Source organism: Penaeus chinensis, chromosome 16 (assembly GCF_019202785.1).
Source record: "Penaeus chinensis breed Huanghai No. 1 chromosome 16, ASM1920278v2, whole genome shotgun sequence".
NCBI lineage: Eukaryota > Metazoa > Arthropoda > Malacostraca > Decapoda > Penaeidae > Penaeus > Penaeus chinensis.
In genome coordinates, this window is record NC_061834.1 from 18,784,394 (window position 1) to 18,809,393 (window position 25,000).

General features: G+C 44.5%; 1 protein-coding gene across 1 annotated transcript in view; it reads right to left on the reverse strand.

Annotated features, from left to right (window-relative positions):
• The window catches only part of LOC125033189 (titin-like), a 249,636-nt gene that overhangs the window by 127,402 nt on the left and 97,234 nt on the right, over positions 1–25,000 (reverse strand). Inside the window, 18 exon segments of the mRNA XM_047624561.1 lie at positions 291–692; positions 1,068–1,865; positions 1,967–2,515; positions 2,630–2,817; positions 2,924–3,005; positions 3,155–3,298; positions 3,426–3,683; positions 3,789–3,932; positions 4,818–5,047; positions 5,215–5,420; positions 5,575–5,757; positions 5,870–6,034; positions 6,218–6,377; positions 6,502–6,740; positions 6,854–7,209; positions 7,323–7,458; positions 7,569–7,740; positions 12,842–12,887. Of these exon segments, the coding sequence (XP_047480517.1) occupies positions 291–692; positions 1,068–1,865; positions 1,967–2,515; positions 2,630–2,817; positions 2,924–3,005; positions 3,155–3,298; positions 3,426–3,683; positions 3,789–3,932; positions 4,818–5,047; positions 5,215–5,420; positions 5,575–5,757; positions 5,870–6,034; positions 6,218–6,377; positions 6,502–6,740; positions 6,854–7,209; positions 7,323–7,458; positions 7,569–7,740; positions 12,842–12,887 (4,458 nt within the window).

A 25,000-nucleotide genomic window follows, 5' to 3' on the forward strand; every position in this document is an offset into this window, starting at 1 on the left:
CGATAATAAGCTTCTATGTTCTTGATTTTTTGTCTCAAGAAGGGTGAAAATATATATGTTGAAGAAAAAATATTCCATTAAAAAATATATGGAATAATATGCAGCAAAAAAATCTTGTTATTATTAATATACGTTTAACCTGAAAAGAGGCAGAGGATAAAAGTTGTTAGGAAATCTACAAGCGGTTGCGTTGAGCCACGAGAGCGGCGAGCAGAGAGGAGCAGCAGCAGGCGACAGAGTGTAGAACCAGTCGTCCTCTAGCCATATCCCGAACTATAACAGCTACTCACTCAAAACCTTAAGGTCGGACGTGATCTCATCTTTGCCCATCAAGTTGGTCGCCACGCAAGTGTACGTGCCGGAGTCCTCCTCGATCACGCGCGATATATCTAAAGCCACGTATCCGAAGTCGTGGATCAGGCGGAAACGCGAGCCAAGCTGGATCGGCATTCCGTTCCTGTACCAGTCAATCCTGAGGTTCGGGTCGGTGATAGGTTCGATCTTGGCCTCGAAGTGCGCATTCATGCCCTCCTTCAGCGTCACGCTCTTTAGTTGGGTGAGGAAACGGGGCTTGATTTTCACGGAAACTTCCTCCAAAGTTTCTCGCCTTTGGTACCGTGAACTATCATCGAGGTACTGAAGTTTCTGCAGACTATCTGGGTGCTCTGAGTCGAACACTAGATCCTTCTTGGCTAAAGGGGAAGGGATCAAGGTCAGGTGGGATATGGTAAAAAGAGAGTAACAGGTGCAACTAGATCAGACTAAACTACTGGGTGGGCTCAAGGATCACAACTCCCAAACATGATGGAGTTGGTCATAGCAAGGAGACTACATACGAGAATGAAGTAACACTAAGTAACACCAGGTAGGATATCGCAAACAGGTTTGAAAACCAATTCTTTTTTTCATATAAGACTCATACAAACCAAGCCTGACACTCAAACTTAAAATATTTACATTACAAAATATATAATCTGAATAAATCTAGAACTCAAATGGGAGAACACTAAGAACTTGGGAATATCACTCAGACATGCATAACGATTGAAAGATTTATATTTCCTTACCCGTGACTTTGACCGAAGCTGAGGTGACAGCCTGTCCGAGTTTGTTAGTAGCCCTGCAAGTATAAATGCCGGAGTCTATAGGATACACACTCAAAAGATCCAGGGCTACATAGTCGAAATCATATGCAGGCCTGAAACGATGTCCAACTTTAAGTGGTTCATCATTGAAGAACCAGTCGATCCTCATAGATGAGTCTCCTACAGGCTTCAGACGGGCCTCAAGATGAATGTTGGTGCCTTCAATGGTTTCAATATTCTTCAGGGACTTGACGAATGAGGGGGCTTCATTAATCTCTGTTTGCTCATGCAGGGAGCGCTGATGGCGCGAAGCATCTTCCAGGTAATGGATCTGCTCCATGGCGTTGTCGTGCATGGATTCAGAGAGAACGTCGCCGGTACCAATGACGCGAACACATGATGAAGTGTGTGCGCTGCCAAGCATGTTTTCGGCGCGACAGGTGTACTCGCCGGAGTCAGTGGTGTAAGCTCCGATAATATCGAGAGCAACGAAGCCAAAATCGAAGTAGGTCTTGAAGCGGGAACCAATGGTGATGGGCTTTCCATTGAAGAACCACTCGACCTTCATGGTTGGGTCGTTCATGGGTTCCAAACGAGCTTCCAGATGGACATTCTTACCCTCTGGCAAGGGCTTGGGATCAGACAGAAGCTGTGTGAATTCAGGCTTGGACCTTGAAATCTCCTCAATGTCATACTGAGGCTCCTGATGACGACGTTCCATCGCACTGGTCTTGCTCAGTGTCACCTCATGCATAGAAGTTGTGTCGATGGCCGAGCGTGCTGGAACAATTATGGAAAATTAGGAAAAGAAATTAACAACATATTGATGGCTTACTACAGTTAAATGAAAAAATACAAAACAGAATTGCTGAATTACTCACTCTCAACGGTCATGACGCTGGACATCTGTGCCTGGCCGAGAGCATTGCGAGCCAAAACGGTGTACTGACCAGCATCAGACTGACGGACGTCAGAAATGTCAAGTGACACGTAGCCGAAGTCGTGGTAAGTCTTGATGCGAGAAGCAGACATGATCACCTGCCCATTGAAGTACCACTCAACGGTCATGGTTGGGTCACTCTGGGGCTCAAGGCGGATCTCGAAGTGAGCCTTCTGTCCCTCAACAATCTTGTTGGTTCCCTTGAGGGGACCCAAGAATTTGGGGGGCATTGTGACTGCGGATGTCTCCTCAGTCTCTGTTTTCTGGTAGCGGGTGGAATCCTCCAAGTATTGCATCTTAGCGACCGTTTCCTGGTACTGAGTCTCTACTTCGGTGTCAGTCTTGGAGAGGACAGTGAGCTGAGCAGTGACCTGAGCCTCACCCTTGCTGTTTTTGGCAACGCAGGTGTAGGTTCCTGCGTCCTTGATAATAAGGGCCTTCACAGTCAAGGCAACATAGCCAAAATTGAAGAAAGATGTAATACGAGAACCTAAAGGAGAAAGTAGTTATCTTTATTAGTATGCTAAGCAACCTTACATGACACTATACTATCAATTAAATTCAAGATGCGATGTCTGATACTGAAAGATAATAATATACTCACTTGCTTCAATGGGACGTCCGTCCTTCAGCCACTCGACTTTGAGGTTAGGATCACCAATGGGCTCCAAGCGGGCCTCGAAGTGGGCATAGCCGCCCTCCCGAGCCGTGGCGTCCTTGAGCTCTGTCTTGAATACGGGAGCAGTAGCAGCCTCCGCGATTTCCTGAGCAGTTCTCTGTTGCATTTGGAGCCTGCAGCAAAATCATTGCATAAATAAGAGGTAACAATTAATTGATCGTCGTAAGTGACGATAACAAGTTATAACATACGTGTTGTTACATCTGAGGAATCCTTTACCTGTAAGCCTCCATCTCCTCAACACTCCTGATATGCTGAGCTTGTTCGGGGATGCCAAGGTCTCCTGTGACGCTGGACAGAGCTGAAATGAATCCACCGATTAATTATCCTGGCAGAGAAATCCCTACTGAAACAAGACTATTTTCCGTTGGAATGTATTATTAATCATACTACGTTTACCAACATTCTAGGTAAATACAAATATCTTATAATGGTTTTCCAAATACTCACTAATAACTTGAATGGAAGCCTGGCACTGGCACTCTCCTGCCTTGTTCGTGGCACGCACGGTATAGGTGCCGCTGTCCTCAGGACGAAGGTGCATGATGTTAAGAGCCACATAACCGAAGTTGTAGATTACATTGATGCGAGAACCTGTTGAAGGGAAAGGTTTATATATATTAATAGAATCATAAGCAACTGTAACATGTACATTTCCCCTACCAAAATATTTGGAAAAATCACTGAATGCAAAAGTAGACAGATAGACTCTCTTGCTTACTGGCAGTGATGGGTTTTCCATCCTTGAACCATTCGATCCTCATGAAGGGATCGCTGACGGGGTGAAGTTGAGCCTCGAAGTGAGCATATTTTCCCTCCATGACTTCGCCCAGGTTGGCGAGAGGCTTGACGAAGGAGGGCTTGATCGTGGTAGATTCCTCGATGGAGACGGTGCGCTGGTACCTGGACTGGTCCTCCAGGTAGCTGATCTGCTGCAGCGCCTCGGGGTGCTGAGTCTGGCTTTCAATCAGGGGGCGCTCTGAGATGGCGGGAGGGAGAAGGTATTAATAAAGCTTCCCTGTTCATCAGAAACTATCATGCACAATAAAACAGGATGTTTATTGACATTTAATCGAATCCCTACCTGTAATCCTAAGATTTGCGGAAGTCTCGGCCTGCCCCTTGGCATTGGTGGCACGGCAGGTGTACACGCCAGCGTCGGCCTTGATCACGTTGAGGATGTCAAGGGCCACGAAGCCGAAGCGGTAAGTGACAGTCGCTCGGGAGCCTGGGTGGAGGTATTCGGTATTTAGACGCCGTGTGCATAATCAACAGGTAGGCAGTTTCTATATATTGTACATGTACCATGCGTTTCTGCATTTACAGAGGGAACTGATATCATTCTCTCTCTCTCTTTCTCTCTCTCTCTCTCTCTCTCTCTCTCTCTCTCTCTCTCTCTCTCTCTCTCTCTCTCTCTCTCTCTCTCTCTCTCTCTCTCTCTCTCTCTTTATTTCTCTTTCTCTTTCTCTTTCTATTTCTCTCTCTCTCTCTCTCTCTTTATTTCTCTTTCTCTTTCTCTTTCTCTTTCTCTCTCTCTCTCTCTCTCTCTCTCCCTCTCTCTCTCTCTCTCTCTCTCTCTCTCTCTCTCTCTCTCTCTCTCTCTCTCTCTCTCTCTCTCTCTCTCTCTCTCTCTCTCTCTCTCTCTCTCTCTCTCTCTCACACACACAAACACACACACACACACACAAACACACACAAACACACACAAACACACACACACACACACACACACACACACACACACACACACACACACACACACACACACACACACACACACACACACACACACACACACACACACATATTATATATATACATATCATACACATACACATACACATACATATATATATATATATATATATATATATATATATATATATACATATACATACACACACACACATATATATACATATATATACATATACATATACACACACACATATATATACATATATATACATATAAATATACATATATATATAAATATATATACATAAATAATCATACATATACGTATTATGCATATACATATTTTTTTCTAGGTATATAGAAGAAAATATATGGCAGCTCATTTCTTGATCCGAAGAGGAGCTCTCGTACTTACTGGCAGCAAGGGGCTTGCCGTCAATGAGCCACTCAATGTTCATGGTGGCGTCGCCGACGGGGGTCACCTTGGCCTCGAAGTGGGCGCGGGTGCCCTCGACGATGTCGATATCCCTCAGGGGATGGGTGAACTTGGGGGGTTCAACGGGCTGCTCCTCCTCGGGGGCCTTAGGCACGTGGTGGGCCCTCTCGACGGGGCGCAGCATGATCACCTCAGGTTCGGGTTCGGGTCTGTTGGTAGGGAAGAGGGTTGTGGATCACGGAGAAATGGCACGTGAAGCAGCGCGCGCAATACATTATTCAGCTCTTATTACTGGACGTGATATGTGTAGCCTCTTAGCCTTGTGAGCATTATTACTTTCTACTGTCTTATCTAGAAAGATACAAGTGGTACATACTCAGGTTCGATGAATTTGACGGGCCTCGGGAAGTGGGGCCTCTGAGGTTGGGCGGGGCCGGAAGTCTTGGTGGACTGCACGTGGAGACGGGCGCGGGTGGCCGCGGAGCCGGCGGAGTTCTGAGCGTTGCACTGATACCAGCCGGCGTCAGAGGCGCTGGCACTCAGGATCTGCAGTGTCGATGCGCCGTTCTGGTCACTCTGAACCTGCAGGAGATTTGACAAGTACTGTTAGTTCCTTGTCCCATGCGACACCATGGAAATTTTCTAGTCCTCTCCTCTCATTCATCGATGTACTGTATATTAGCGCTTTCAGCAAAATTAAAATAATTAGAATTGATAAAGTTAAAACTGAACTAACCATGACATTAGGGTTATTCTCAACGGAGACTCCGTCCTTCTGCCATGTGAGGAAGGGCATGGGAGTCCCGACGGCACGGCACTGAAGAACAACCGTCTCTCCCTCGGCCACGGCGCCCTGTTGGAATCTCTCCACGAATTTGGGGGCGACCATCTGCTGCATCTCCAGCACGTTAAGCTGGCACTATGAAAGAAAGAAGGATTTTATCGAAGGTCTGGCCAAAGTGAGTACAGATACACAAATATCGGTTCACAAAACAATATTTTTTGAAGTGGGCGTCATGTGCGCTTCTCACCTGGAAGTTAGCTTCGCCAGACTTGTTCTTGGCGACGCAGGTGATGACGCCGGCATCGCTAAGGGAAGCCTTGCTGATCATGAGGGAGTGGTTACCTGCCTCGTTAACTAAAACCTTGTGGGTGGCATCGTCTACTACCAGCTGGCCATTGATGTACCAAGTGACCTGTGTTGCAATACGAGAAGCAACTATTAGTGGCCGAATACGAGTCATATTTTACCATCTACAAGCATGTATTTTACAGTAAATACAAGTTTGTATCAACACCAACAAAAGCATATAAATATAGCCACATGCGGAACAATGAATGGAGTTTGACTTAACATATTCCTTTCACAGGTGCCTTACCTCAGGATAGGGTCTGCCGGAGCAGCGGGCGTCGAAGCGCACCATTTTGCCCTCCTGGATTTCGCGGTCAGCGGGGCCTCGGACGAACTTGGGTTCCAAGGACTTGCTGCTTTCCTCTCCGACGTCCACCTCCATTTGCTGTTGAGCCTGCTGCTGCTCACTGCGCGAGGAGGAAGAAGCGTTATATTTGTTCTATTAGCAATGTGAATTATGTCTAAGTTCAGGTAGTAACGTGGTAATGATAAATTGGATTCGTACACAATAATTTTCATAATCGAACTTACATCCGTTCAGGACGGATAACTTCAGGAGATGGAGCGCCGTTAGTGACCTCGCCCCGGGGCACCACAGCTAGCTGAGCGGAAGCCACGGTGCACCCAGAGGAGTTCTCGGCCAGCATTGTGTAGTAGCCGCTGTCCTGTGAGTTCACCTGCTTCACCACCAGGGTCACCTGGCCGGCGGACTGAGTCATCAGGTATTTGTCGCTTTGCTGAAGACCGACGCCGTTCTTAAACCAGATAACCTACGGAAGAAAGGGGCAATGAATGTGCTGGGCTTGGGTAAAATGCAAGGAAAGAAAAAATCGAGCATTCAGTGATCTCAGCAGTGAGGGTTAGAGCGTAATAAAAGTCTTACCCTGGGAGTCGGGTAGCCGTTAACGTTGACGGTGAAGGTGGCGTTGCCTCCGTCGGAGACCTTAGTGGAACGTGGCTTCTGCTGGAGCTGAGGAGCCTGAGGAGGACCCTGGATAGCGCCAAGGTCCACCTCCAGCTCTCCAGCCACGGTGATTGTCAGAGAGCGACGGAACTCCACTTCATGAAGCAGTCTGTATTCGAAGGTGTCCACGCGGAACGACTCCATATGTCCATTTTGCACCGACATCATATGTTGCTGCTGCTGCGAAAATGTTTGCGACATCTGTTGTTGCTGCATCATGGACTTACTTTGTTGCATCTGCATGGACTGACGTTGTTGCTGCATCATGTAGGCCGCTGTGAGAAGAAATAGGGCTTTAAGTCTACTCATTCGTAATTAGACCATTTTTGTTGTTTTTGTAGACAATAGTCAATTCTAAGATATCAATCAGCACTGGCAATGAACTCACCCTCAGGCTGGATATAGACGGTGCAGATGGCCTCGCCGTATTGGTTGGCTGCTGTGCAAGTGTACTCGCCCTCGTCGCCGGGGCCGATGGCGGTGATATTAAGGGTCACCACACCTGTGTTCTCATCGTGTGTCACCTGGAACAGCATATTAGTTTATATAATCTAATTCCTCATTGCAAACACAATTCTTACTACACGTTTTTTAGCATTTCGCTCAGCCAGACGGTCCGAGCTGTGCACCGTACCTGATATTTGTTTCCGGACACGATCTGTGCACCCTTACGGGTCCAGGTGACGGTGGGCTTCGGATTGCCCTGGACTTTGCCCTCGAACATGGCATCGCCGCCCTGGGCAAAGCGAGCATTTCGGAAGATCTGCTCGAACACTGGTGGTGACGCCCCGGCTGGCAGACCCACGCTGAAGGAGACATGATAATAATGCTTAGAAACTGTACTAAAACGAAACTCTAGATAGAACACAATACTCATATTTGCAGATGGATTAGCCTAAGATAACAATGCATTAAAGGATCAAATAAAAATGGATGAGCCTAACACTTATGCCGCTTCCGCTGGCATCATATCTGAAATTTCATTTGAGATCGGATAAAGGGCGACAGCCAAGGACACGTCAAACCTTAAGAGCAAGGTATGTGCAAACGCTAAGACGGAGCGAGATCGTCATGTCCGTCAAACGTCGCTCTGTTGGCACTGTCCGCTGACGAAAGCATTTGATCCATTAATATACACTTTCGATTTATGTAATTCTTATAATCAATGCGATATTCTCTTTATCAATACCAGATACGGATACGTTTAACGATTTGTGTTATTATACGAATAAAATGAGGTAAAAATTCCATGGAACGTTTTTTATTATACGAATAAAATGAAGTAAAAGTGAAGCCCTCAACAACCGGCGTAACCATGAATGAGGATTCTGGCACTCAAGCCCCTCTGCCTGTAGTATGTCCGTCAAGTGGCAGGAGAGTAAGGAGAAGTGGCCAGTTGAAAGTTTGAAGGCGAGAGGGGGCAGAGGGCGAGAGGGAGAGGATATATATATATATATATATATATATATATATATGTATATATATTTTTCTATATACACACACACACACACACACACACACACACACACACACACACACACACACACACACACACACACACACACACACGCACGCACGCAGATACATATATATATATATGTGTGTGTGTGTGTGTGTGTGTGTGTGTGTGTGTGTGTGTGTGTGTGTGTGTGTGTGTGTGTGTGTGTGTGTGTGTGTGTGTGTGTGTGTTTGTGTGTGTGTGTGTGTGTGTGTGTGTGTGTGTGTGTGTGTGTGTGTGTGTGTGTGTGTGTGTGTGTGTGTGTGTGTGTGTGTGTGTGTGTGTGTGTGTGTGTGTGTGTGTTTGTGTGTGTGTGTGTGTGTGTGTATGTGCGTGAGTGTGTGTGTGTGTAAGTGCGTGTGTGTGTGTGTGTGTGTAAGTGCGTGTGTGTGTGTGTGTTGTGTAATTGCGCGTGTGTGTGTGTGTGGAAGTGCGTAGAGATAGATAGATAGATAGATAGATAGATAGATAGATAGATAGATAGATAGATAGATAGATAGATAGATAGATAGATAGATAGATAAATAGATAGATAGAGAGACATATAGCGCACACACACACACACACACACACACACACACACACACACACACACACACACACACACACACACACACACACACACAAACACACACACAAACACACACACACACACACACACATACATACATACATACATACACACACACACACACACACACACACACACACACACACACACACACACACACACACACACACACACAAAAACACACACACACACACACACACACTCGTGCATATCTATACGGAAACACGCGGGAAGTAGGACATATATCTAAATATATTCAGATCCCTTATTCTGAAGAATCTATTTCTATTCCCGCCGTGCCCCTTCGCGCTCCTGTCTCCACCCTCTTCCATTCCTTCGCGCGACCCCCACGTGCTCACCCCCCCCCCCCCTTTGGCTTCCCCTACAGGAGCACGTCGTCCCTGACATACCGGACATGGCACTCGGGGGGAAGCTGGGGGCGGAGAAGCAGGGAGCAGGGAGCAGGTAGGCCGAAATAGACACAGAGGGAAGGGCTTTACCTTATGTGGGTCAGGTCGGCGTTGCCCAAAGAGGGGGAAAAGAGGGGAAAGTGGTGAGAGCAGAGAGGGGAAGTGATGACAAAGTAAGGCTAACTAAAAGTAAAGTAAAGGCTGGTGATATTTCTGTCACTCCCCTCTAGCTTTTCCCCGCATCCCCTGTTTTCTGTACAAACTGTAGCGCTATGTAGGCTGTAAATCTAGTTTGTGGCCATCACATAGAGTCACAGATGCTACCACTCTCCTACCTATTAAAAGCAAAATCCGTTTGCGTTTCCTGTTTGTCAAGATAATCGCCAGGGCATGGGTAGCATTCCTTATGACTCACAGGAAGCCAAAGGGTATTTTTCCGTCTCGTATATTTACCTGTTTCTCTCTATATCTGTTTCTAACTGATGACAAGGTTTTCGCGTATTCGATTACCGCATTTAATCACGTCTTGGTGGCGTGCGATTAGCAATTCTGGTTTGAATATGATAATCATTGATATTGCATGTCGTTCTTTCATAACAATGTGAATATTCATGAAAATTCTTGTTTAAGGAAGACCACAATATCAGTCATTAATATTGATAGCTCTGCAGTTAACCTACATCTCTGTTACTCTTCCTTTTAAAAAAATGCTCAGGTGGATACAGGTCGAACACTACTCAGCGAAAACCGTAATGTGATTGATGACTAGTGAATGACGGCTGCATGACGACGCGGAAAACAAGATGCCTTCTGTTTGTTTCCTTGCGAGCTTATTGCGAGGCCATTCGGTAAGGAAGCAATGTGGCCAAAGACAAACGGGCAGATGGACAAAGAAGCCGACACACCAAGGCATGTCAAATCGAGGCGCCATTTAAAAATTAGGAAAGGCTGAAAGACTGCCAAGGGTGGGGTGGGTGGGGGTGAGTGTGTGGGCGGCGGGCGAGACCTTCTGGCGCCCATTTCACCTGTGGCGCCGCTGGTGCCAATATGGGGGCGGACGTGGCACACAACATGCACTTGATAATACCAAGGTTCATGCTTCCTTATGGTGTAATGCAGCGAGAAAAATGTCTAAAGAGAAACACATGTGTATCTACAGAATCGTAATCCCTTTCACTGACAGAAACCGAATGCAGCAGGAATGACAAACTGATTTCCTATCTCGACCAAATACCAATGAAAAGCTTTGCTTTGGTTCTCCCGATAATTAAAAGGCTCAGCTGTTATGCCCCGAAGCAGACAGCTGCCATTCCGCCCTGGCCGTTCCTCCCACCAGCAGCCCACACACCCTTCTCGGTGCCAAGTCACACCACCAGGGGCGAGAGCACCACCGGGGGCGGCACTCTGGCTCATGCCAACACGTCTCCGGCGGGAAGGACAGGCGATATCAGGCCGCGATGCTTCCAATTTATTTTGTAATTAATGACGGGGGAAGGAACGAGGTGACTGGATAGGTGTATAAATAACACGGGAGTCCACGTGTGTGCAAGCGGCCCCTCCGTGGCATGTGTTTGTCCTCGCCCTCGCGCTTAATCTGGCGGCGAGGAAGGGTAATGCATACAGAGGTATTGGTCTCGCTACTTATGTCTTCTGTATTTGTATGTGTGTATGTGCGCGCGCGCGTCTGTGTGTGTGTGTGTGTGTGTGTGTGTGTGTGTGTGTGTGTGTGTGTGTGTGTGTGTGTGTGTGTGTGTGTGTGTGTGTGTGTGTGTGTGTGTGTGTGTGTGTGTGTGTGTGTGTGTGTGTGTGTGTGTGTGTGTGTGTGTGTGTGTGTGTGTGTGTGTGTGTGTGTTGTTGATGTTATTATTGTTATTGTTGTTGTGTTTGTGGATGCTTGGACCTGGATATGTATATATACTGTATACTGTATACTATGCATGACTGAAATGAATCCATATCCACCATCGCGCCATTCGTGTTTGTGTAACGTTGTTTATATCCACGATTTATTTTATGCTTTCGCTTGCTTGGAGAGCTTAAAATTAGATTCGGTCCTTTTCAACTGCATGGTAGGAACTGATCGTTAAATCACCACTGGATTAAACACCCCTTCTCTACCCTCTTTATTCCGAAGGCTCAAGTGTATCAGAATACAGGAGTGACTATTTTCTAAAGAGCAAGAAGGACCTTTGAATATTTCCGCGTTTAGGATTCGTAGGACTGACTCCAAATATCTGTATGTTTCAAGTTACTACCCGTTCAGAACGGCAGGGTACAGGGTTTGGCAAATATTTCCCACTCTACTTGGAACGTATAAAGTAAGTTGTTGGGCGCAACCAGTCCGCCTGAAAAATTAGTATGTAAAATATTTAGATAAAGAAAACAAGATGCCGCGACCATGTGTATCATGTCCACACCTTGCCAATAGTGTTCTTCTTTTTTTTTCTTTTTTTTTTTTTTTTTTGTTAACTACAAAGAAAATGATTTCTCCCGACAGGTTTGGCGTCATCACGGCATTTACTAATGACTTGGGCCCGACGCGCCTCACCTGCAGCACCTACCAGATGTACGCAGCCTCTGCCAACAGCCGTTTAACTTCGTCAGAACCCAGGAAGTTCTGCCTACACAAACTAATACTGACATCTCCCCCTTAAAAGTGAAAAATCCTATCAAAACAAACAGAATCCTACCGTGCGGTGATTGTTATTTTTAGCCTAAAACGAATCACCCGCAGGCACTTCAAGCAAATGGTTCTCTTCACCCAGAAAACTGTGTAAAGCCCTGATATTATAAACAAATAATACGATGGAAAAAAGCCACACAGACAGAGGGCAGAGGGTGTTGCAATAGTTGTTTCTTCGGAGCCATCTCTAAAGGCAGTCTATTCATATCTCAACGGCTGTTCGCAGTTATCCACTTTTGTTTTGTCAGTTAATGGCTGCGAAGGGATCTTCAGGGGAAAAGGGAGAGGAGTGGATGGTTTAGGGACAGAAGATAAAGGAAGCAGATACCTAGAGAAACTAATAAGATCAATGGAGATATAAGAGGGAAGAGAACGGGTACAAAAGGATCCTTCGGCAAAGTGAGCAATAAATTTGAAATGGTGAACGTAAACACGAAACAGGAAGTGAGCCTGAGTTCCAACCGATTTATTTCAGGCCTAATTTTTACCCAGCAACTGTAACTGTTTGCGAAGACTTAAGCTTCAGTAAATAGCAGGTATTCCAACTACCGAGCGATAATAAAAGTGAGAACATTTAAACTGTTTCTTGCACATATTTTATCCGATCTCATCTTTTAATTTCCGATTTCATCAATTTTATTATATCTGATTTCATTATGTCTGATATAAAAAAATCGCCTAAAGAAGTTGAAATTTAGTGGAAAGTTTTATTACAGCAGATAATACACACAAAATAAATACTTACGGCATCATCTGGGTGGGACCTTGGATCCTCTGTACGCCCTGCTGGACTGTAAAGGAAGAAAAAGAAATACAGTTAGATACTTTTAAAGCTTGTTTTGAAACTGCTATACTTTACTTTCAGGTATGTGACGGAGCTCTTCTATCCGAAACTAATAAGCGTAAATAGATAAATAGATCGATTTTTTGAAGAAGAAATTTTAAATCATGCAACTTCTTTGTTATCTTCCATATAAATAGTTCGGTCTATAGCCTACATAAAGTAATGGTGGAAAAGCTTCGATAATAGACAAAAGCCTGCTCTCTAATTATATGGCTTTATCATGCAGATAATTTTTTTATAAGCAATGATGTTACATGGAAGGATGAGCTCTCAGATAGTAAAAAGGCCATCCTGAAAGTCTGCCCTAAATAGCAGATTTTTTACGTCCATAAAAGGTCATGCTTAAGCTTATTCCCACGCGTTCCCACAGCACGTGAGCAGCACCGTCAGCAGTTAGCACGTCCGCATGACCTGCAACACGGCCTCCCCTGTGCCCTTATCAGCGGGGCCATGTGATGCATCAATTGGCAGGGGAAGCACCACACAACGCCCCTCCCCTTGCCCTGCACCCTCCTCCCCCTGTGCCTGGTTCGTCTCCTCGAGGTCCTCTCACTACCCTGCCGTCGCTGTCGACATAACAGCCCTCGAGACACTCCGTTGGTTTCTACCCGTTGTCGAAAGGTAATGGAGCACTCGCTATGCTACGGGGCTTAATTTACCCCTTTAACTAACAGTTAAAGGGGTAAATTAAGTCCTTTCTCTTGTAGAGGTCTCGCCTTTGGCATGATGGAAAAGGTAACTGTATTTTGCATCTGATCTACTGCATGAGAAATTTATGACTGAAATATATCCCTCTAGAAGAAAACAGTAAGAATGCACGGTAGTCCTACTCGATGACGCCCAGAGGTCCTCGCCTAAATTTCCCTTGTATTGAAGTCAACAGACAGTGACGAAACGTGCCACTTCTGTAGACGTACAGCGGGCGCGGGTGAGTGCCAGCTGTACATACGTCTAAATATAACGTATGACTCTCACCACTTCATCATTTACCCCGATTCATGTCTCCGCGCCAACAATACCATACCTGAGCACGGCGGGAGAGCCAAGGCGCAGGTAAGTGGAAAGGAAAAGTGCTGCTTTTTCACAAGAGTTGGCCTTCAGAAGCCATAGATCGAATAAGTAATATGAATACTCGTAGATATAGAATTTATGATATACTATTATTCCGGTGTCTCTGCAGAAATATGTCTAATATCATGCACCGGTATTGCCATTCTGCCCTTAATCACAGTTATAGCATTCTTAAATTATGTTACTGCTGTTGACAGCAACCGACATTTCTCCTGAATTCAACAAAGGATGTAATGTGGTTTCTTTATACTAAACAATAGGATTTTCAATAATTTGGAAATTTTTCTTGTTGGTTTTAAACATTATAAATAAATAGACTGAGAGGATGTCTACAAGCAGTTTATGACCAACTCATATCTCGCAGAAGTCAAGGAAGTGTCACTCTCCCTTGCCTCCCCTCCTCCTCAGCGCCGCGTAAGGCAAGGTCTCCACGGAGAAGCGAACTTCCCATTCTGTGGTATATTTTACTGCCTTCTCCCTACGCCATCGGATATGAATTTCAGGCCCTGAATTGATTCAAAATCAATTTCCATTTGTCAATTCCACCCCCTGTGTAATTTTACCCCAAAATAACCCTTGTTTGTTACCAAGTAAATTTCCCATGGCCTCATGACAGTCAACAGACGGCTTTTCACTGTACCGCCTGTCATGGCAACACGGTAGGATAGCGTCACGGCACAAACATTTACGTTTGGCTAATAATATACTTTGGAAAAGCATGTTGGTGTGTTTATTTTCAGCAGTTCTAAGATGTTGTGGCAAAGTTCGTACCCAAGTCGATCGAAATCAAATACCATCAATTTACCTTAATGACAAATATTACAACGATTGATAAAAAAAGGGAAATACAGAAACAATTAAAAACGCCATTTAAGATTATTATAGACAGTTCGGATAAGTATAATCTTACATATTTCCTCTACCGGACAACGCAGCGGGCACTCGCGAGGTGGCGGCGGAGGGAGATACAGCGCCCTGGGATACATGCCAGAAATATCTTGGACAGCCTCTCCCTGGGACCCGCGGTTCGTCTCCGCCGCCACCTAATGAACGCGCGTTTCATCAAGGCCATTCTTCGTTATACACATATGCGTATGGAAATGTGTGTGCGGACGTCTGTGTGTGTTATAAATACATACATATAAGCATTCATACATGTCCACACACACACACACACACACACACACACACACACACACACACACACACACACACACACACACACACACACACACACACACACACACACACACACACATATATAGCTATAGTTATATACAGGTATATGTGTGTATATATTTCATATACATGTATATATTTACATATATACATATAGTTATACCCATATATATGTATATGTATGTATATATACATACACATACAGATACATTTACATGTATTCATACATACATACATACATACATACATACATACATGCACACACACAAACACACACAAATATATATATATATATATATATATATATATATATATATATATATATATACACACACACATACATATCCATATATATACATATACATATGTATATATACATACATATATATGTATATATACATACATATATATGTATATATCCATATATATATATATACATGTGTATGTACATACATATATATGTACATATATATATGCATATATATATATATATATATATATATATATACATATACAGATATATATATATTTACATTTATATTTATATAGGTAAATAGATAGATATTCGTGCTTGCATGTATAAATTGTGTGTGCCTGTGGATGTCTTTTTTATTCATTATATTGACATTTCCGAAATACTTCCTGTATATACATATTGTTATTATCTTGTTCCAGATTTAGATTCCATCATAAAAAATATAATCAAAATACCTAATAAAACAAAATGATATCCAACTTAGGCCGCAACCAAACTCATTAACAAGTTAGCGAAGGCAAAAAATGGCACCAAAATGGCTTGGAGAAAAGCCAACAGCGTCAGCCCTTCAGGACTTACTTTCCGGCCTTTGCATAATTCTCTAGCCTCCTCCCACCCGTTTCCCTGACAAGCCTCAAATGTTCATGGACTGACTCATGGCATGGTTACGATACGGCGCAGTATCCATGGCCCCGTCGCACCTATAGATCTTGAAAGTCCCTAAAATATTTCATTTTGAGGACAATAATTGGCAATCTTGGATAAAATGGATTCGGGTATTTCGGGCTTTGACAAAACGGCCTTCAAAACAACAAGCTTTCCCGGGTTGTTTATGGTGTAACAGGCTGTTTGGGGATCTAGGGGGCGGCACCCCTCCCCGGCTCCCGAGGAGGTATTTTTAAGCACACTCTCATGGGCATGTAACTGGGTGATGGCGACTATGAGTCTGACTCACCTGGCTCTCTTCGTGCCTTATATGGCCTCTTCCTCCATACCCTTATTATATTAATTATTGTCAAATGTCGTCACAGCCATTACAAGGATAGTTGATCTCGTGTTAATCACATTCTCTGGCACTTGGAAGAACCTTCTGGTACTTCGCTCTCATCAGCCCTACATCAAGCATGACAAACTTCGTAATTTCATGAAAGATAAACATTTTGATATCCGCCGAGTTGCAATACTTCAGGTTAGCTATATACGGGGAAAATGCATTATGGTGATAGCGATCTGTTTTAAGCAAAATGCCTGATATAAACAAACCGTCTCTTCTGAGTGCGTAAGTGCTAGCATGCATGAATGATCATCAGTTCATGTTTATAAGGATATAAGAAAGAAATGAACTTAAGATGTGAGAATTTTGCCAATATAAGAATCTAATGCCGAATGGTTTAGAAAGAGTAAACATGTGCACTCTAATCAGAATTAACTCAAATAGTCTTTGCTTCAGAATGGAAAATTGAATCTAAATTCGATCCCAGATCTTTCTTTGTTTTCCCCTTTAGATTTTTACAAGTTTAAAGGAAAAACATTCAGAAAGACGAAAAAGAAACTTTCTCGTCTTCAAAACTATACGAGACATTCCAATCTGTAAAACGGTTATGTTTTTTTTCTTCTTCTTTTCAGAATTAATTAGATAAAGTAAGTTCTTCCTAACATATATTCGTAAATACTGGTACATGTCAGTGCAATGTTGTGTAGTGCAGCTTTTGTTATTAAGTACATTTCTGATGTGCAGAAGCTTAGTTAAAAGTGTGAATATTTGTTTGATTAGCGTTGCTGTATACATGATGTTAAACATTTCGTGATTAGTGTCGTAATAAATGGAGGCATAGAATGCCTTGATTAGTGTAGCTGTGAGTGTGAAAGTGCAGCATCGAGGCATAGAGTGCTTTGTGATTAGTGTGGCTGAGTGTGCGGGTCTAGTTCTGTCGTCTTGGTTAGGTTTAGAAGACAGAAGGAAATCAAATAAGCAGCAGTACAAGAGCAGCTTTCTTTCCGCCTCGCGGTTTGCAGCATCAAGAAGATAAGTACCGTAGAAGGACATCTTGGTCCCGGAAGTCACCCTCGTCTCCTTGCTCTCCATCTCTCCCTCCTCCTTCCCTCTCTCTCACTTTTATCTGTCTCTCTCCTCTGCTCCCTCCTATCAACCCTCTTCCAGCCACTCCAGACGATGAACTGCCTCCCGCTTTCCCCTCGCGCCGCCCGGGCTTCGGTGGGCGGGCCGAGGGGAAGGCCAACCACGCCCTCGGTGTCCAATATGGGCGGTGACTCAGTTCACCCTATGCCCAATTGAACGCCTTCCAGGGTATTCCATTTTTAAATAGTTTTGGTCACGCGTAGCTCATCACCATGAATAAAGTATCGGAGTGCACGGGCAACCGAAACACGTGCTCTCCCGCTTGAAAAAAAAAAACATGTGACGGACTGAGAGAAATCGCACGTATAAAGCGGCATTTCCCGATTAAAGACGAATCTTTGGGAAAAACTGAAAGTGTGTGGGGGAAATTAATTAAAAACATTCTGTGTGCCTTTCACAAACAAGATGTTTTGGCATCACTCACAACCAAGAATTGTTATCACTAATTGCCTTTATAAAAAGACTCATATAGGCTTTATCCTATAAGCATCTGGCAAGCTCGTCAAACTTCGTGACGAAGCATGTGCGCTTACACGTCTATATCATGGAGAAAATTCAAGTGCGCATGCGTGTCGCTGGTTCTCTGCGAACGCTAATTTTGGCCGCGAGAGTCTGCCACCACGACTACTTATATTTGCACTTTGTTGCGTGTCTCAGTGCAACATTAGTGCTACTCAAAGGGCTTTTTTTGCTGTTTTCTTTATATCTAACAATGCTTATCTGTGTTAGAGCTTACATTTAAGTATGTATCTCCATGTTATATTACTACTCATCTGGAACACCAGACTGTGGAAGTAAAAAAGAAAAAAAAAAAGGTTATCCATCACCGGAATTAGCTCTCTCAGTTCCTGGAGATTTTGAAATCTAGATCGTCTCTGTGATTTATTCAAACGACGAAGGTGTTAAGCGAGTTTTTTTTCTATCATATAACAGTATTGTGTAAAATGACCGCCTTTCTAACGCAACGTGGCCTCACATCTTAAAGACACGGTCGGGTAGGGTGGCACACCTTAGCTTGACTATTCAGGGTCTAAGGCATAAAAAAGAAAAGGCTTGCATCCACCACGACGCATACTCACAGCTTCTGTTTTGCTTTCGGTTTGCTCTGGTTTCCTTGTGGTATTTACTAATGTGACTGAACAGTTACGTTTTAAGTATATTAAAATGATGAGGGTAAGAGAAGTAATTGGTAAAACGTGGATTAATGAGCATTGCAAATGCAAACAAATTACGCAGGAAGCCAAAGAAAGATTTCATCATTAAGGACGCAAAAATATCCCGCAACGGTAACCAGACGAACATAAACAGAAAGTCTATTGCAGCTGCGGTTACGGGACTAATATCCCGTTACACTCCCCAGAATTACTCTCCTCTCCCTCTAACACAGAACCCAGCACCGCCACATCCCTCTTACGCCCACAACACGCCCCCCTCTGAAGCAGAAGAGCCGAACCGGTTTGCGAGTAGCCCGGTATGAGGCGTGACGCAGCCTACCGTGCTCCCGGTTCGCGTGTCTCCCCCCTTCCCTCCCTCCCTCCTCCCGCACGCCCACCTTCACCCGGCCCCTCTGACCTCCCAGGCCATGATTCCTCCAGGTAAAAGTTACCCTCGGGGTTTTGGCAATTTCCAGAAAAAAAATCCAGGAGAGTTTTACTTATGAAGAGACATGATGAGAATTTGAAGTTAGTGAGAAACATACATCGTTCATGATCTGATTTTTGCACCCTCATCCCACTATGCTGTAGTACTCTTTTGTCATTCACAATCATGTTATCATTATAAATTTTGATCAGCATAGAAACGCAACAAGATAACTATATAATGATCAGCTGATGAAATTTGCAGGCTGAAAGGGAGGAACAGTGAAAACCCGATCTCATTTCACATCAAACATCGGCGCCATTGTCCGGTCACCTTCACTATAACTACTGTTTATCTAGGCGGACGTGGGGCTTGTTAGCAAGGTCGCTTCACGCTTTCTAGTGTCAGTCACCTACCATGTCTGCCGTGGGTCTGACGCTCTGGCTAAGTGGCCGCTCTGTTTTAACCCGGTGTCACTTGATCTCCGGGATGTCGTGATCGCCCGTGAAAATTTAGCTCGGTGCTATACAATACATGTCCGGGTAGGTCACTGTTGGAACTATCTATTACCGTAATATTTGTAAAGGTCGATTCTTATGCTACTATTTGAACACTAATAATGCTTCGTGTGGAATAGTAAAGTACAGTTCCCTGGGGTTATATTACTTTTCACTAGTGCTCCTACGAAAAACGAGAGTAGAGAATGGCAAGTACTCTATGTGGAAGTACCACTAAAACATGCAGGAGGGAAGGACTGAAGTCTGCAAGTAGTCCAGCCATGATGTGACAAACAACGCCCTTGCTTCTCGGATGTAAACAAAGCCACGCGTTTCAGTGTCATTATTTGCATATAAAGTGGTTCAGGTTCATAACTCTGTCCATATACATACATACATACACACACACACACAAACACACACACACACACACACACACACACACACACACACACACACACACACACACACACATACATACACACATTTATACATATCTATATACATATATCTATCTATCTATATCTAAGTATGTATATATGTGTGTGTATATGTATGTGTATATATATATTATATATACATATATACATGAATATATACATATATATATATATATATATATATATATATATGTGTACACATCCACCCACACCCACACACACACACACACACATATATATATATATATATATATATATATATATATATATATACATACATATACATGTATATGTATATATACATATACATATACATATATATGTATATGTATGTATATGTATATATATGTATATATATCCACACACACACACACACACACACACACACACACACACACACACACACACACACACACACACACACACACACACACACACACACATGTATACACACATAGTTTACTGACAATTTTTCATGAATATCTGAATCCGCAGCAGTTTTATACCAATTTACACTGGCGTCGACTAACGCTGAAAAGCAAAAACGTCTATGACTAAATGCATTTGTCGACTACCTTTAATCAGGCGCCATCAGTCAATCTACAAGCTGCAAGATCGTTATGTTAAACTTACTGTAAGCTCGACCATCTCTCATTACAAACAAAAGGCTGTCATCATGGTGATCACCGGTGGATTCCCTTTCCTTGAGTCTCACAGGACTCTCAGATGCTGATTCCTTTTCCGCTTTCCCTTCTAAGGACGCCTGGACGTCAGCGCTTGATGCCTGACCTATTCCCCCCTCCGGCGCCGCCTGGCTGTCAGGACTTTCCTCCATGCTAAACTGGCTTTCCTTGTCCTCTTTCCCCACGGTTGGTCTTCCAGCTGAGCTCTGTGACTCTCCTATGTCTGTCTCACTACGAAGACTCGCCGTCTCCTCTTTATCTCCCCGTTCCATGGCAGTGGGACTGTAAGTCAGTGAAGACTCTCCTATTGAGGTTATGCGGCTGTCAGGTGTTGAGATTTCTTCCTCAGAAGTTGTTAGACCGTCAAGGGATGAAGAAACTTTACTGTCATTTGTCTGTGCGTCAGAAGTGAGAGACTCTCCTACAGAAGGAGCACGGCTGCCAGGCTTTGGTGACTCACTCTCTGTAGTCGTGTGGCTGTCAAGCGTTGACATCTCTCCTGCAGAGGGAGCACGGCTGCCAGGCCTTGGTGACTCCCTCTCTTTAGTTGTGCGGCTCTCAGATAATGTGGCCTCTTCTACAGAAATAGTACGGCTGTCAGGCTTTGGTGACTCCCTCTCCGTAGTCGTGCAGATGTCAAGAGTTGAAGCCCCTTCTACAGAAGGAGCACGACTCCCAGATAAGGATGACTCCCTCTCTGTTGTCGTGTGGCTGTCAGAAGTCGAAGCCTCTCCTACAGAAGGAGAACGACTGCTAGGGCTTGGTGACTCCCTCTCTGTTGTCGTGTGGCTGTCAGGCATCGGAGAAGTAATATGACAACTTGGAATTGGAGGTTCATCTACAGAAGTTGAAAGGCTGCCGGTCATTAGTAATTCTTCCTCGACAGTTGTTTGGCTGTCAGACAATGGAGACTCCGCTTTTGGAGTTTTAGAGCTGCCAGGTATTGAAATTATTCCTACAGAAGCTGTATGGCTGCCAGTCATTGAAGATTCCGACTGACTGTCGGAAGTTGGAGATTCTGAACTTGAATATGTTTGAACTATGGATTCTTCTGTTAAAGTTGTGTGGCTGTCAAGAGAGGGAGACTCGCCTTCAGAATAAACGAGGCTTTCATGCAATGGAGTCTTTTTTTCAGTCGTATGACTTCTACCAGCATCAGGCAGAGGAGGCTTTCCTTTGGTTACTGTATGGCTGTCAAGTATGGGAAGTTCTGCAACTGTCTCTTGACCATTAGGAAGAACCTCTTCTTCAGAATGGGTATGACTATCAGGTAATGAAGACTCTCTTTCTGAGGTTCCAGGACTTCTGAAAGCTGGAAACTTTCCTGCAGTTGTGCTGTCGTCAGGTACCAGAGACTCATAATCGGTCATTGTGTAACTACCAAGAATTGGAAGCTCTCCTGCAAATGGAATATGACTGTAAGGAAGTAAAATGTCTCCCTCAATAGGCCTATAAATGTCAAGAACTGGAGACCTTGATGGTCCTTCATGAACAATATCACGAAGAGAATTTAAAGTCCCTTCATCAACAGGGGTGTAACTATCAGATGCAGGTGATGCAGACGGTACCTCATCTGAGACCGAAGGTTCTCGCCCCTCAAATGCACATATGCCGGCGGATGAACTATCTCCTTCAAAAGATCTCGACGAGACACTTTCAGTGACCGTTTGACTAACATTGGTGAGAAATTCATCCTCGAGGGACATACGACTGCCAGGTGCAAGAGACTGTACAGAGGATGGTGTATGAACGTCAGGGTCTGAAGACTCCTCCATATCAGGCCTGAGGCTGCCCGAGGCATAAAACTCTTCTTCAATGGAAGTGTAACTGTTAGGGATTGGAGATCCCCCTTCTCTAGTACTAAAACGATCAGAAACTAAGGACTCTACATCTGCCGGTGTGTCAGTGGCAGGGGTAGGGGACCTTCTTTCGTTAGTTGTGTGACTTTCAGGTACCGGGGATTCTGTTTCATCCGGAGTGTAACTGCTATTGCTTAGAGGTTCCCCTTCATCTAATATATGATCGACGGGAATTGGAGACTCTCTTTTAACTGTTATTATGCTATCAGTAATTACAGAGTCTCCTTCAGCTGTTCTGATGTTGAAGGAAATTAGTGATTCTGTTTCGATGTAACTGTTAAGCCCAGTTGCTCCTCCATTAGATGAATAACTGTCATGAACTTTAGTCTCTCCAGCAATAGATGTACATATGTCAGGACTTGAGGTCTCTTCCCCAACAGATAAATACCTTCTAGTCTCTCCTTCGGCAAATGAGTAACTGTCATGGCTATTATTCTGCCCTTCAACAGATGAGTAACTGTCATGACTTTTCGTCTCTCCTCCAGCAGATGAGTAACTGTCATGACTTTTAGTCTCTCCAGCAGATGAGTAACTGTCATGACTTTTCGTCTCTCCTCCCGTAGATGAATAACTGTCATGGCTTTTAGTCCCTCCAGCAGATGAGTAACTGTCATGACTTTCAGTGTTTCGTCCAGTAGATGAGTAACTGTCATGACTTTTAGTGTCTCCTCCAATGGACGTTGAGCTGTCATGACTTCCAGTCTCTCCTCCAACAGTCGTGAGGCTACCGAAAACGGGAGACTCCTGAATTGCAGTGTAGGTGTCAGACTTTGACGACCCTCCTCGAATAGTGGTGTGACTGTCAGAACCCGGAGACTCACCTTCACTTGACACATGGATATCGATGATCTGAGTTCTCGTAGTTATTCCCGAAGGTGTTTTGGCGTCACAAGAATCCCCTTTTGTAGCAGCACTTTCCGTCGCACTACTGCTAAAGGATTTTGGGATTTTCCACTCTCCTGACCGCTTCCCCTTCTTAAAAGTGTAAGCCACTTTCATTTCGCTTATGAAAGTTTGAGAACCCTTCTTGTCCACCTCGCCATTTCTTCTTCGTGAACATTCACCTGTGTCTTCCATTAAGTTTTCCAAACTATCGGAACTTTGTGATTCCTTTGCACTTCCCCTTGCGAAGCCATCCAGACTGTCAAAACTCGTCGCTATGCCCTTTCTTTTCCTTGTGACACTGTCAAGGCTGTCGAAGCTTTCATCTGAAGTGTTGCCCTTTACTCCTGCAACCTCCTCAAGGCTGTCGGAACTCGCTGACTTTCGCTTCCCCTATTCGACACGACAGCCTTGAAACTGCAGGATATGGCAATTCTCTTTCTCTGTCGCTCATTATACTTTCCAAGCTATCGAATGTAGGTGACTCTCTCTCCCCTTGCTCCACCTGAACCTCTAAACTATCGGAACTTGGTGAGGCTCTCTCTTGACCCAGTCCAGTCTCCAGAATGCCAATGAACTCTGTGGCTGGGGACTCGATCTCATGTCTCAACAAGGACAGCAAGCTATCCAGATTTGGTGATTCGGTGTCTTCTCTCTCCGATTCGTGAATGAGTCCTGCGATCACAGGTAAGCCTTCCCCCTCCACGACCAGCAGGCTGTGGGCGTGGTTGGAGATGTTCGCCGAGGCCTCATCGCCATCACTGACCAGCCCGTGGGCGTGGGTCGTGGAGGGTGGTGACCTTCCCTCCTCCATATGTGATGTCTCTGGTGATGCCCGATGAACCTTTCTGGCACGGTCACCAGCAACAAATCTTACACTTCACATTCACCTCACTATGACATGATATTTACTGAGAGCTGGACCTCTCCCGTGTAAGCCGCTTTTGTGCTGTGTTTGTTTTAACGCTTCTTTCTTTGACCACAATTTCTTCTTATATTGTTCCTTTTAACATTGTCGTTAACACACACACACTAAGCACGTTCTACTCATTCAAATGATACAAATAACTTTGCGTTTTCCTCAGCCTCGGATCTGGTAATCTTACATAAAACAGACAAACGCCTTCACATGAGAGCACCGACGAACAGCAGCGACAACAAGCCTTGCCGTAACACACACCAGGCGACGCCGGGGTGCTGAGACGGTCCTGACTACACCAAGGGTAAGTGTTGACTGACTGCACGCAAGGCAACACAGCCGGCTTAGGGGGAGGCTTCCAGAGATGGGTGAAGGGATGGGGGGAAAGGGGGGAGGGATCCAGGAATACGAGATGGATAAGGAGGCGTGAGCAGGGTGGGTGGATGGGGGAGGGGAGGGCCTAGGATTGAAGGATGTGTAAAATGCAGTCGTTTTGATTAATGGAAGCCTTGGCAGAAGTTTAGTTGAAAGAAAAAATGAATAAACCTGTTAA